At 42.9% G+C, this 14575-nt stretch overlaps 1 protein-coding gene across 4 annotated transcripts in view; it reads right to left on the reverse strand.

Annotated features, from left to right (window-relative positions):
- Positions 1–311: 311 nt before the first annotated feature.
- Positions 312–14575, reverse strand: part of LOC141550593 (mitochondrial sodium/calcium exchanger protein-like) — a 33032-nt gene continuing 18768 nt past the window's right edge. For all 4 annotated transcript variants that reach the window (XM_074281404.1, XM_074281405.1, XM_074281406.1 and 1 more), the window contains 9 exons: positions 14356–14466; positions 12956–13006; positions 10431–10561; positions 8719–8860; positions 6189–6310; positions 4939–5092; positions 4042–4122; positions 3255–3319; positions 312–975 (listed from right to left, as the gene is read on the reverse strand). In XM_074281404.1, coding sequence (XP_074137505.1) covers positions 778–975; positions 3255–3319; positions 4042–4122; positions 4939–5092; positions 6189–6310; positions 8719–8860; positions 10431–10561; positions 12956–13006; positions 14356–14466 — 1055 coding nt within the window. In that variant the 3' untranslated portion in view covers positions 312–777. The remainder of the gene's footprint in view (positions 976–3254; positions 3320–4041; positions 4123–4938; positions 5093–6188; positions 6311–8718; positions 8861–10430; positions 10562–12955; positions 13007–14355; positions 14467–14575) is intronic.

Below are 14575 nucleotides of genomic sequence, written 5' to 3' on the forward strand. Positions count from 1 at the left end.
CTGCAAAATGGGAACAAGAACAACCTACCTTGCTGAATTGTCAGGATCAAGTGAGCTAAAAGCACTTAAGACAGAGCCTGGAATATAGTAGGTGCTTAATAAATGCTTGTCTCCTCCCTCATTTTACAGATAAGGAAACAGCTTTCCCCAAGTTCCCATGATAATAGGCAGCAGAATAGAGTACAGAACTCCAAATCCAGGGTTCTCTCCACCAATCCCAGGCAGGGAGACCCTGAGTATTTCCAAATCTTGGAACAGAAGGAAGCACCACAGCGGCCAGAGATCCCCAGACCAGAAACCACGCCATCTTGTCCACAGAGACACTGAAGGGCTTTAATGACAACAGGTCCTCGGCCTCCTGCTGAGTACCTGAACTTAGCATCCACAGACAAGACCGGACCTGGGGCTGAGGGGGAGTGTCCCTGAGTGGAGGATGTTGAGTCCCTACAGAGAATATTTTTAACAATGCAATGAGGAGAGCAGGACTGGATTGTCTCCTTTTCTACAAGCTGGGGCACCCTGCCCCGGGGCAGCTGCTTCCTCCAATCCGCCATACAGCCAGGCCCTGGGCTGGCCACCAGCCTACAGGAGCCACCTTTCAGTCCCAGATCCAGTTCTCCATCCCTTGGAGTTTTTGGCTTCAGAGAATGGATTTCCATCCCTGCTTCTCCCTTTTGGGGGAGAGAAGCACCAGTGACCACCGCTGGGGCTCAGAGACTTGCGCTTTCGCCTTTGGTTTCCATCCAGAAGTGCCCTTTCGCCAACCCCCGCTCACGTTCATCCTGTTCTCAGTTGAATCACCCCAAACTCTGTGAGTAACGCCACAGTGAAGAAGGTCACGTAGAAGAAGAGCAGGCAGAACCCATATGCCTTGCTCAGCTTAAAACACTGGACTGGCACCAAGATGAAGGAAAACAGCAGACTGAGCCCCAAAGCTCCCGCCAAGACCCACACCAGCAGTCCATCGGGCTCCAGCTGGAAGAGAAAGATCACCAGGAGCACAGTGAATTATCTCTGAGTAGGACCAAGTAGAAAGCCAGAAACCTAACAGAGGAAGGCTGTTCTAGCTCCTTTCATACAGGGAAGGGGGTACAGAGGTGTCCAATATTACATTGACTCTATTTCACCAATTTTTTATTTCAAAATTTTTAAAATTAAAAAAAATATTTCCTGAAAAATGTGATTCTGAATTCACTCCCTCCTGCCTTTTCCTTTCCCTCTCCCACTCACCGAGAAGAAATGGAATATCATACACATGAAATCATACAAAACATTTCCTATTACCCATGTTAAAAATGGAAAAGAGGCAAGAAAAATAAAGTCAGAAAATATGCTTCAATCTGCATTCAGGTTCATCAGTTCTCTCTAGAGAGGGATAGCATTTTCATCTTAAGACCTATAGAATTGTCTTAGATCGTTATTTTGATCAGAATAGCCAAGTTTCACCACTGATGAGTGTACAATAGTGCTGTTCCTGTGTAAAATATGTTGAACTGACTTTTAAAGATTTTTGATTCTAAGGAATGTTTCTTGGGAGGATCTATAGATGATTCTACATTAATGCAAATAATGGGTCATATTACTGAAATATGCTATGCGATCCCTTTCCAGTGGACCAAAGGCAATTCCCACATTTTATCGTTGTTCCATCGTTCAGTCATATCTGAATCATGCTTTTCTGTCCTCCATCATCTTTCAAAGTCTGTCCCAGATTCTATTCATTGTTTCCATGATACCCTATCCATCTCGTCCTTTACCATCTCCTTTTCATTTTGCCTTCACCAGAATATTTTCTAAAAAATCTGATTCTGAATTCTCTCCCTCCTGACTTTCCTTCTCTCACCCACCAAGAAGAAATGTGATACATATGAAATCATACAAAACATTTCCTATTACCCACGTTGAAAATAGAAAAGAGGCAAGAAAAACAAAGTCCCAACAAAGGATATTTTCCAATGAGCAGTCTTGTCTTCAGCTCCAATATTTGGCCTTTCAATGAAAAGCTTGAATTAAAGTATTGGCTCATTTGATTTCCTTCCTGTCTAAGGGACTCTCAAAAGTTTTCTCCAGCAACATAATATGAGTTAATTCTGTATCACTCAGCTTTTCTTATACTCCAACTTTCACGACCATATAGCCCTACTAGAAAAAACCCATAGCTTTGACAATATGGATCTTTGTCAGCAAGGTGATGCCTTTGCTTTTCAGGAAGCTGACCAGGATGTCTAGTTCTAGAGCAGTAATCACACCAGTGAAGTTCTTTTGTGTATTCTAGCCACCCCTTCTGCTTCTGCTAAATTCCTACCATTTTTGTCTTTTTCAGGCCTGTTTTTGCATGCAATATTCCCTTGATAGCTCTAATTTTCTTGAAGAGATCTATTTTTTTCTTCTATTTCTTTGATTGCTCATTTAAGAAAATCTCATCTACCCTTGCTGTCCTCTGAAATTATGCATTCAATTGAGTGTCTTTCCTTTCTCCTTTGTCTTTTGCTTTCTTTCTTACCTATTTGTAAAGCCTCAGAGTTATTTTATTTAATTAAAATAAATAACATTTATTTTAGATAACTCTTAACTTCATATAGTGCAAATTCAAAAACATTTGATCACTTCAGGGGATTCTTGGGATCTGATTGTATTCAGAATACAGAAACCTAAGGCATCAATAGAAATTCGATAAGTCTGCCATAATAAACAGGCCTCAGTACATACCTCACTAGAATGCAGGGAGGGACATTGGCGGAGTCACTTTCCTACTCAGAGAGAGACGTTGAAGGGAGTGAGAGGCTAACTTGTATGAAATGAGTTAGTGTCTTGACACTGATGATTCATATTCATAGGTGACTATCACACACACAGGGCTTCTGTTTCTGTGTACAATGTTGTTCTGGTTCTGCTCTTTTCACTTTGTATCAGTTCATGTAAGTTCGGATTTTTCTGAAATCATCCTACTCATCATTTCTTATGTACAGTAGGACTTCATCACAAGTATATTCTACAACTTCTTCATCCATTCCCTCCTTGATGGGCATCCCCTCAGTTTCCAATTCTTTCACACCAGAAAAAAAGCTGCTGTAAATACTTTTTTATACCTATAGGTCTTTTTTCTTTTTGTTTTTTATCTCTTTTGAGATAGAGTCCTACTGGTGATATTGCTAGGTCAAAGGGTAGGAGTGGCTTTATAGGCCATGGTTATAGTTCCCCATTGCTCTACAGAATGACCATAATGTTTCTTTGCCCAGAATCCAACAACTTACTTTCACATCCATATTGTTTCTGGTGATTTCTACCACACAGCCCAGACCTACACCCACCAGGATATCTGGAGACACATTCAGGAAAAAATAACGAATTCAGTAGAGAGAAATTAATTATTTCTTGCCATTGTGTTCTTATATCTTAAGTGTATGCAATAGGGCCAAGAGATAAAATCAAGTGGAATCAGAGGCAAAAGAGAGCCAAGAAGGGTAGGAAAAAGCCTGGAGATAGGGCAAAATTTACTATGTGTGCCCCCTTTCCCCATGTCTTACCTCTGTGTAAGAATGAATGAAAAAGTGTTTGGTTTCTTTTTGTTATTCAATCATGTCCAACTTGAACTCATTTGAATTTGAGATTAGGGTTTTGTTTTGTTTTTTTTTTTAAAAGAATATCTTGCATTTCCTTTTTCCAGCTCATTTTACAGCCGAGGAAACTGAGGCAAACAGGGTTAAATGATTTGCCCAGGTTCATACAGCTGAGGATGACTTTGAACTCAAGGAGGTGATTCTTCCTGACTTTAAACCTAGCATTCTATCTACTGTGTGATCTAGCTGCTGTAGCTATTATTTTGCAACTATTACTGCTACTGTTGCTATTGCCTACTCCTACTACTATTGCAGCAGCTGCGGATCCTACTATTAACTGCTGCTGCTGTTACTACTGCTACTGTATATTACCTACTACTACTACTGCAGCTATTGCTGCTACTGTTAGAATTACTATTGACTACTGTAGCTGCTGCTACTCGTACTCCTACTACATCGGTTTCAGGTACTAAAAGGATACTGAAGATGATGCCCCCAAAGCAGGCTGAGTAGGCCATCCGTGGGTACCCCTGCCGTGCCAGAGTGAGATCTGAGATGACATCTGCAAGAAATGAAAGAATGGTTCAAAAAGGTACCATGAACCCAAGCTCTCAATCCATTAAGACCAAAAAAAGTTATGAAGTAACAACCCCTGTGTTAAGTTCCTGGGATGCAAAGGAAGGGATTAAAGCCCATGCTTACATTCTCCTGGGGAGATACAACATGTAAACATCGGTATATACATGTGACAATTTGAGGGGATAAAATGTGCTAACAAATGGCATAACAGATTGAGAATTGCAAAGGACTTCAGAGACCACCTAATCCAAACCCCATCACTTTATAGGTGCAGAGAAATGTTGTGATTGGTTTAGGGTCATACAGCTACTAAAAAGCTGAGAGGTAAGAGATGAAGGACTGGTAAGATATTAAGTCCAATGCTCGACTTCTGCCACACTGACCTGAATAAAAAAGAGGGCACAGACTGGACAGCAAGACGAGATCTGAGGAGAGAGAGGAGATGGAGAGGGTACCGCCACCTGGCTGGTTCAGAAGTGACAGAGGGGGCAGCTAGGTGGTGCAGTAGACAGAGCACCAGCAGTGAATTCAGGAGGACCAGAGTTCAAATTTGGTCTCAGACACTTAACACTTCCTAGCTGTGCGACCCTGGGCAAGTCACTTAACCCCAGCCTCAGGGAAAAAAAAGAGTGACAGAGATATGAGGGAAGACTCATGGGAAATGATGCAAAGTAAAGTGAGCAGAATCAGGAAAACACCCAGGAACAAGAACAACGTCAATAGAGACCATTAAATAATAAACCAAAACAAAAAAGGATCAAGAACTGGGTGAGCTCAGGCCTGTGCCTGACAACCTTACCCCCGATACTGTTCCCCCAGGCGAGCAGAGTCAGTCCCAAGATGGTGTTGCTGAGCTGGAAGATGATGCCTAAAGAACTTAGAACGTTCACCACTTCGGTGGCCGCCGCATTGATCCAGAGGGCGCTAACAAAGAAGCCCAGGAAGGCAAAGATCTGTATAAGGGGAGGGGGGAGAGACAGAGACAGAAACAGAGAGAAGGAAAGATAGAAAAGGGGGAGAGGGACAGAGAGACAGAGGGGAAAGAGATGGAGAAGAGAGGGACAGAGAAATAGAGAGAAAAGGGAAGGAGAAATAGAATGATAGGGGGAGAAGGCGAAAGAGAAGGAAGGAGAGGAAAAAGAGATGAAGAGAAAGAAAAACAGAAAAGAAGAGGGAGAATGGGAGAGGGAGAAAGAGACAGAAACAAAAGAGGAAAGGAGAGAAGGAAGCAGGAAGGGACAGAAGGAGAGATAAAGGGGCAGGGAGAGAGGGGAAAAGAAAGGGAAAGGATAGGAAGAGAGGGAGGGATATATGGTGGGGGAGGATGGGGAGAAGGGAAGGAGGCAAAGGGGAAAAATATACAAATGAATTCAAGTCAGTGGAGAATAATGGCAAGGTCACTGGACCTCCTGTGTCCAAACCCCAATCTCCCTTTGCCATATCTAGCCCTATGACAGTGGATAAGTCAATTGGGCCTCGGTTTCTTCATCTGTAAAATGAGGGGATGGAATCAGATCAAGACCCCTTGGGCAAGACTGGTGAAATCTATGGATTTTCCCACACAAATAATGTCTTAAAAGGCACAAAGTAAATTGAAATTCAAATAATTTCAAAGAAAATCGAGTATTGAAATATAATTATTAAAATATTTTGTTAAAAAAGTTCAGACCCCGAGTTACGGCCTTTGGAACAACAGTTCTGTGAGGTGCTGGGGGCACAGTGATTAAATAAATTCTTGGATCTAGAGTCAGGAAGATGAGTTCAAATCCAGTCTCAAGACACTTAACTGTTTACCTTGGGCCAAGTCATTAACTGTCTGCCTCAGTTTTCCTCATCTTCAAAGTAGGGATAATAGCACCCACCTCCTAGGGTCACATGAGATAAGCACAATACCCGGCAGCAGCCATAAATGCTTAAATATCACTTTTATATTAAAAATGGCCTTAATCTTTGCATCCTGTTTATCATTTTTTATTTTAACACACTTTCCTTTCCCGGGGTCTCAATTGAGTATCTGGTGCCAGTAATGGGGGGAAAGGAGCCTCTTACACAGTGAAACCTGGGAGGTCGGTCATTGGAGGTGACGAAGAAGGTAACGGAGGCGAGGAAGGTGCCCACCAGCATCATGACCGCCCAGATGGGGACGATGCCCTGGATCTCATAGAATCCATCTGTTGGAGAGGGAAGAGACAAGGACCTTCGTGGGACAGAAGCGGTGGGTATCTTTCAGCAGGAAAGAGAGCTTGCCCCCAGAAAGTCTTCCTAGGGTGAGCAGAGGGGAGAGCACAGACTACCCCTCCCCCACTGAAATTACAAACCAGACCTGAGAATATATGCTCCCATCCCAATCCTGGAAACATTCTCCCCCTGGACCTGAAAACACCATAAATAGCCACAAACCACTTGGTTTTAATGAGTGGTAGAGTGAGTGAGTGTAGAGCTGGGATCAAGAGGGACCTGGATGCCAATCAAGCAATGCAACAAGTATTTCTCAGGCGCTGTGCTAGAAGGGAATAAGCATTTACTAAGCACTTACTGTATGCTGGACACTGTGCTCAGAAGGAACAAACATGTATTAAATACTAACTCTATGCCGTGACAGAAGGTAATGAGCATTCATTAACCACCTATGGTATGCTAGGCACTCTGCTAGGAGGGAATATTTATTAAGCACCTATTATGTGCCAGGCACTCTTTCAGAAGGTAACCAGCATTCACTAACTACCTGCTGTATGCAAGGCACTCTGCTGGGAGGAAATAAAAGGCACTGTACTAAACACTTTACAAGTATTTATTTGATCTGCACAACCTGGTGAGGTAGGTGCTATTGTCACCTCCATTTTACAGATGGGGAAACTGAGGCAAGTGGGGTTAAGTGACACACCTGGGACACACAGGCAGTCAGTGTCCAACGTCTCCCTGACTCCAGGCCCGGCACTTTGTCCGCTGCACCTTCTCTGATACCTAGGACTTATAATCTCCAGGCCTCCAATCCGGAGAGGATGTCACTCTCTGAGTCTTCACTTGCACATCTCCTGAGCTCTACAGAGCACTCTCTAACTGAAATTTAGCATGTCCTTCCATTATTTAAAGTGATTAACCTGAGAAGGGGACTCTAGGCAATGGGGAGCCATTGAGGCCTTCTGAAGAGGGAAGGGGCAACTTGAAAGTCTTGTGCAGAATGGACTCAAAGAAAAGTCTATGGCCATTGTTCTGTGGAGCTAATCCAGGCAGGAGGTGCTAAGGGGGGGGTGTGTGTGTGAGAGAGGCCAGGAAGCTGCTGGGCCTTTGGCTTTGACCTTGGGGCTCACTGAAGGGATCCTTCTGCAGGCTAGGCTGTTCCTTATCTGGAGGCACTTAAATGACCAAAAGGAAAACTTGAGTCTGAGGCTGGGGTTTGGGACTCCTGGATCTGTCCCCAAATTGAGCCTGTTCAGCCCTACCTCCTGACCCCATCTTCAGATCCTGAAATCCTCCAGGGGCAATTGCAGGGGATCAAAAGGAGCTGAGTGCACTCCCCTTTTCCAGATGATGTCACTGAGGGGGATTTACCTGCCCCCCTGCTGTAAACAGAGCAGAATGTACATCCCCTGAAGGGAAGGAGCTTTCCTTTATATTCCTGATGTGGATTGAGAGAAGTGATCTGAGAGTCAGCTGGTCCAGACCCTCTCAGGTTCACAGAGAAAGAAACACTCAGAGGACAAACAGACTGAGCCCCCTAAGACCAGGTAGGAAGTGTAAATTTTTACAATACCTACTATGTGCCAGGCACTGGGCTAAGCACATAGTAGGTGCTATAAAAAATATACAGGCAGTAGTTAAGAGTGTTGGGTCTCAAGTCAGGAAGACCTGAATTCACACACTTCCTAGCTATTTGACCCTGGACAAGACCCTTTATTCTTTTTACCTCAGTTACTTCATCTGTAAAATGTGCTCCAGTATCTCTGCCAAGAAAACCCCAAATGGAGCCATGATGAGTTGGTCATGACTGAAATGACTTCTTTCAATAAAAATGCTTTGGATTCTCCTCTTTTCCCTTATCACTTAAATCAGGTGCTCTCTTCTCCACAACCTCACTTGCCTCAGTTTCCCCATCTGTAAAATGGGGGTGAACAGCAATAAATGAAAATATAAGACATAATAGTAATAATAGTTATTATTATTAGCACTTCCCTCCCCAAAATGAGCTACTATTTGTAAAATATTTAGTACAGTTCTTGGCATTTAGTCGGTGCATAATAAATGCTTGCTTTTCTCTCCTTATGATTAGAATGTAAGCCACTGAGGGCCTTGGTATCCCCATTGCTTAAATATGTTGATCACCCATTGACCTTTTTTTCCTCTCATTTCCTCTTTACATTCAAACCTGAGGGGACGGTCTACATCATTTCCAACTTTTTGTCCCCAGTCTTTAGTATGTGGTTGTTATTACTACTTATTGTTAGTATTATATCATCATTGTCATTATGATTGTTTTTGTTATTATTATTATTACTTTGATATTATTGTTATAGCAGTTCAGGACCCCGTGATCCCATTGGGCCAATATAAGATGCAGTACTGGCTATGGGGCACTTACACACTCCGGACTGCAGAATCATGACACAGAGCACGGGGCTGGTGAACAGATGGAGGCAGTTGAGGGGCCGTTTCCAGTTGCGATCATCCTTGTCCAGCTCCACAAGAGGCACTGTGAGCCGCAGCAGAAACTCTGCCGGCATCTGACCCCAGGACACAAAAATGGGTCAGAAAACAAAAACCTGGACAGGTTACTTCTGGAAGCTAAGAACCGAGGACAGTCGAGAAGAACAGCTCAGCATCTAGGAGCCAGGAGATGATATTCCCACAGGCCTTTGTCCCGCCCAGCCCACATTAGGGTTAGGTCTGGGCTCCTCAGCTTAGGATAATGACCAGCTGGAGGCGGTGCAGGAGAGCAGCAGGGATGGCTAGAGGTCATACTGAAAGGGGATCAGGCCTGGAGAGGCAGCTGCCCACCCTGCCCCTCCAGCTACAACTTCAAGACTCAGCTCAGATACCTTTCCAAGCCTTTCCAGGGTCCCCTTTCCTGCCAGGGACTTCCCCCTGAGATGACTTCATTTCCACTACACATACCCTGTACATATATAATCATTTGCACATGGTCTGTATTTTTGCCTTTCTTTGCAGCCCCAGCCCTTTGCAGAGTGCCCGACACATAGTAGGCACTTAATAGATGCTTGTTAAGGGGCTGACTAAGGAAAGGGGGATTGAGGAGAAGGGGTGGAACATAATAGGCACCCTTAAGAGCTGAATTAGAATTATTCAATTGGATTGAGAGCTTCAAATTCCACCTTTGACCAATTCTGACTGGGGGACCCTAGAAGAGTCCCTTAAACTCTCGGGTTCCCCAGGATTGGAAGGTGGAAGAGCAGGAGCTGACCTGCTAGAACTGAAGGCTTCCTACCCCCTGAGATCATCAGTCCATTCCTAGTCTCCCTCTTAGACTCAGAGGACAAAGCTAGAAACAGTGGATAAAACTGCAAAGAGACAGATTTTAGGCTTGAGATGAAGGAAAATTTTTCTACCAATGAAAGCAAAAAAAATGAATGTGTCAGTCACTTGAGCACTTATTGAGCATCTACTATATTAGTCATCAGGCATTTATTAAGCACAGTCTGTGACCATGCATTTATTAAATACCTGCTACGTGTCAGTCATCAAACATTTATTAAGCACCTCTATGTATCATTCACTCATCAAGCATTTATTAAGCACCTACTTGCATTATGCTAAGCAGTAGGGATGCACAGAAAGGCAAAAAAACCTAACCAAACCAACCAAGCAACTTCAGTCCTTGCTCTCAGAGAGCTCACAGAGTTGGATTAAGGCACTATGTCACCCACAACTAACATATTATGTATAAAACATTGACTATACAGATTCATATAGAACCTAGAAAAATCTTTCTGAGCCCCAGTGATCCCATCTGGACAATGGACAAATAAATTTTTCCTGTCTTTATTGTTTGCATGTTGTTATTAGACTGGGAGTTTCCTGAGGGAACCTTTTTTTGCCTTTCTTTTTCCCTCCAGTACTTATCACAGTGCCTTGCACACAGTAGGAGTTTAATAAATGTTAATGCTCTCTCACTGCATTATGTGGTTACCAGAAAGAAACCCTCAAAGTCCTAAGTAACTATAAGATACAATCAAAGTTCTCTCTCCCCCTTAGACTGCCAGGACAAAACTGCCAGGAGACCCCACCCCGATGTTCCATCATATTTATAACACTGCCCACCCTCTACCTCAATACCTTGAAGATTTTAATCAGCTTCATGTACCAGGGTTTCTGCTTCCACTTCTGACAGTCCAGGGGGCTGATGGCCCGAGTCAGGATCCGAGCTGTGGATTCTTCACCCTGGAACTGGGGTTTGTACTCATCCACTGCAGAAAGTAGGGATCAGGTAAGACTTCCCCTTTCTCTCCTCAGGTAAGTCAGTTATTAATAAGATCACCTTTCATTTACACTGGATGGACCTTGTAGTTAAATATTTGTCTTCCCCCATAAACTCCTTGAAGACACGGACTTTTTTTCCCTTTCCAGGAGTTCTCAACACAGTATCTGGAACACAGTAGGAGCTTACTAATTGCTGAGTGACTGATGGCCCTTCAGTATTCCCATCTGGGAGCTTCCCCTGGTCCTCAGTCTGGGACTGAATTTCCTTCACTTAACCGCAGTGGCTACTCTAAGCAGAAGACTTTTGTGTTGTGCTGCAGTGAAAGATCCTGGATTCGAATCTCAGTTAAGCCCCTTAATATATGTGTGTGTGTGTGTGTGTGTGATGTGATTAGGTAATTTTCCTTCTCTAGGACTCTGCAAAATAGTTCTAAATCTAGGATTCATTTCACAGAGAAAGAAAGAGAAAAAAGAGGGAGAGACAGAGACACAGAGAGTAAACTTTTCACTCTTTCCAATGAGAACTAGTGCCTTCTGTCCCCATCTCCAGTTTACCCCATCCGGGGATTCTTTGTCCAGAACTGTTTACATGTCATCTCTCTCATTGAATAACAAAGCTTAACAAAGCCCCTTAGGGACTGTCTTTTTATTAATTATATCCTTAACACTTAACACAGTCCTTGGTTTATGGCAGGCACTTAATAAATATGATTGGATTGGACTGGATTAGGCAGGAATTAATTTTATCTTTCCTTGTATCCTTGGTATTTAGTACCTGGGACATGAGAGGTGCTTAATAAATACTTATAGACTTCTCTATATTCCCAGTGCTTAGCACAGGGCCTGGCACATAGGAGGTGCTTAATAAATACTTATAAACTTCTCTGTATCACCAATGCTTAGCATAGTACCTGGGACATGAGAGGTGCTTAATAAATACTTATAGATTTCTCTGTATCACCAATGCTTAGCATAGAGCCAGGGACATAAGAAGTGCTTAATAAATGCTTATAGACTTCTCTATATTCCCAGTGCTTAGCACAGGGCCTGGGACATGAGAGATACTTAATAAATACTTATAAACTTCTCTGTATCACCAATGATTAGCATAGAGCCTGGGACATGAGAGGTACTTAATAAATACTTGTAGATTGATATCCTTAGGGCATTTGCCTGACTCCTGTTGTTACTCAACCAGAGTGAGACAGGGGGATGCTTGAATTGACCCAGCAACCTGTACCTATAAACCTGTGCTCTTCCTCAATGTGATCTCTAATTGTTCAGTACCTCCTTCTATCCCACCATTCCCACAAAGGACAGAATGAGGTCACTAATGTAAGTTCCTGGAAAGCAGGAGCCGTTTTATTTTCTCCCTATTCCCATTGCCTAGCACAGTTCCTGACACATAAAGACATAATAATCTTATTATTATAATATGGTATAATATAATAATAACATAATCACTGGACTGATTATGGATCCATGATCCTCCTCTTGCTATAGCATCTTTCTACTCTACCAAATGTAGGGAGACCACATGGTAACTCTCAGATTATCCTAAGCATAAAACAAGCAAAGATTTCAGAATTTACCAAGTCCAATCCACTCATCTAACAGAAGAGAAAACAGAGATCCAGAGAGGTTAAATGATTTACCTAAAATCACACAGCTAGGATTTAAACCCTGCTTCATTCCACATGTAACATTCTTTTTCTGTACTATAAATCCTATTGTTGTTATTTATCATCCGGATATTTTTATCCCATCCAGATGTAGCCCAATCATAGCTGTTAGAATTATTTTTTGTTATTTATTTTGTTATTATTATTATTAACCCCATTTATAATCATATCTGTTGGCCATGGAATTACCCTGCCCAGACTTAGCAAAATCAAGCTGCTGGAAGTTTATTGTTACTTATTAACCCTCATTCAGACATATCATAATCGTAGTTGTGGGTAATGGGAAAATTTGTTCTTATTTTATATATTTATTATTATTGCTGTTGTTATTATCAATTACCCTACCCAGACTAACCATAATTATAGCTGTTGGGGATGGAAGTGTTTGTTCTTATTTATTTATTGTTGCCATAGTTGTTGTTATCAATTACCCCACCCAGACCTACTGTAGCTATTGAGATGGAAATTTGTTCTAATTTATTTATTATTATTGTTGTTATTCTCAATTACCCCACTCAGACCTACTGTAGCTGTTGGAGATGGGAGTTTTGTTCTAATTTATTTATTATTATTGACATTGTTGTTATTATCGGATTACCCCACCCAGACTTCCTGTAGCTATGGAAGATGGGAGTTTGTTCTTATTTATATATTATTATTGACATTGTTGTTATTATCAGTTGCCCCACCCAAACTTACCATAATCATTGCTGTTGGTCACGGAAGAATTCCCATCCTCAGATTCCAATGCTGTAGAGAGAAGGAAAAGCTCACCCACTCACTTCTTCAGAAAGTTAGTAAAAGTTACCAAGTGTCTGCTGTGATCAGACTGGTCTTGGTGGAGAAACAAAAGACACCAGGTCCCTGCCTCTGGGAACTTCTAGTCTTTCTGGGGAAATAAGAGAGATCAAGGAACAATCTGGGCAATGACCAATAGGGGAAAGAACCCACTGGATCTCTTGATTCTAACTCTACATCTGACATCAGCAGGTGAGCCTTGTGGGCCTTCAGGAGGGGAAGGGGGCAGAGCTCAATTCCTTTGCCCCTGTCTAAAAAGAACAGCTGCAAAATTCAAACAAGCATGAAAGGGTGGAGAGGAGGCGCTAGGACGGGTCTAGTCTTAGATAGATTGGTAGTGATGGGTTCCTGATCACTCTGGCAACTACCAGAGGAAGGCTTTTAGGACAAGAGGAAATCATGATATACTGGAGGGGACATTTCATTTGGAGACTCAAGATATGGGTTCAGATCTTAGTTTTGGTTCATATTCTGTGTCACCTTGAAAAAGACATTCAACTTTTCTGGGTCTCAGTTTCCTCATCTGAAAAAAGAAGGGGAAGGACTCAAAAAGCTCTAACATACCTTTCAGCTCTAGCTCTAAGTTCTACCATAGACAAGCTCCCTGTTCAGCTGTGGGTGAGATGGGCTAGTTGCTCTCTCGGGGCCTTACTAACTCTTAAACTTCTCTTAGACTTAGTTTCCCCATCTGTAAAAGTAGGACAACAACAGCATCTCTTGCACAGGGTTGTTTTGAGGATCAAATTGAGATTATCTTGGGACCTTATGGATAGGATGACTTGGAAAAAAAAGGGGAAAGGAGAAGCTGAGTTCAAATCTGGCCTTAGACACTTACTACCCTGTTTCTTCATCTGAAAAATGGGAACACTCTGAAGAATGAAATAGCAAACTACTAATTATCTTTGCCAAGAAAACTCCAAATGGGGTCATGAAGCTTTGATGTGATAGAATAACAATTGAATGATATCATGCTTGTTGATTGAGTGGTAGACAATCTATCACTTGACACTGTTGCTAAAGTCAAATTCCAGCTCCCCCACTTAGTCCTGTGAGACTCTGGGCAAGGCCCATGCTTGGACTTTAAATCCCTCATGGCTAAAGTGAGGGGAAGTGAGGGGGGGTTTCAGGATGGCCTCTGAGATCCCTTCCAGGCCCCTCTCTAATTACCTGCTGGAAGCAGATCTAGGAAGGCAAGGCTGAGAAGGAGCAGAGGGTCAGGTAAGAAGGCAGACAAGAGCCTGGAATCCACTGCCTCCCACTTCTCAGAGTGCTGCCCTCCCCGGGGCAGAGACCCCCCTTACCTGGTGGGGGGCTGGGCAGGGAGGGGTTGAGCGCTGCCACACTCTGTCGCTGATATATCCAGGTAGAGAGGACCACAGTGAATACATAGAAGATGTAAAAGCCCAGGTAACCTGCCAGCATGTAGGTGAGAGAAGCCTAAGGTCCCAGTATCTCCCAGGATCCTCCCTTTTCCCCCCACTAAGCTCCAAACCCCCTTTTCCTCCCCCTATAACAGGAACC

Source organism: Sminthopsis crassicaudata, chromosome 1 (assembly GCF_048593235.1).
Source record: "Sminthopsis crassicaudata isolate SCR6 chromosome 1, ASM4859323v1, whole genome shotgun sequence".
In the NCBI taxonomy this organism is placed as follows: Eukaryota; Metazoa; Chordata; class Mammalia; order Dasyuromorphia; family Dasyuridae; genus Sminthopsis; species Sminthopsis crassicaudata.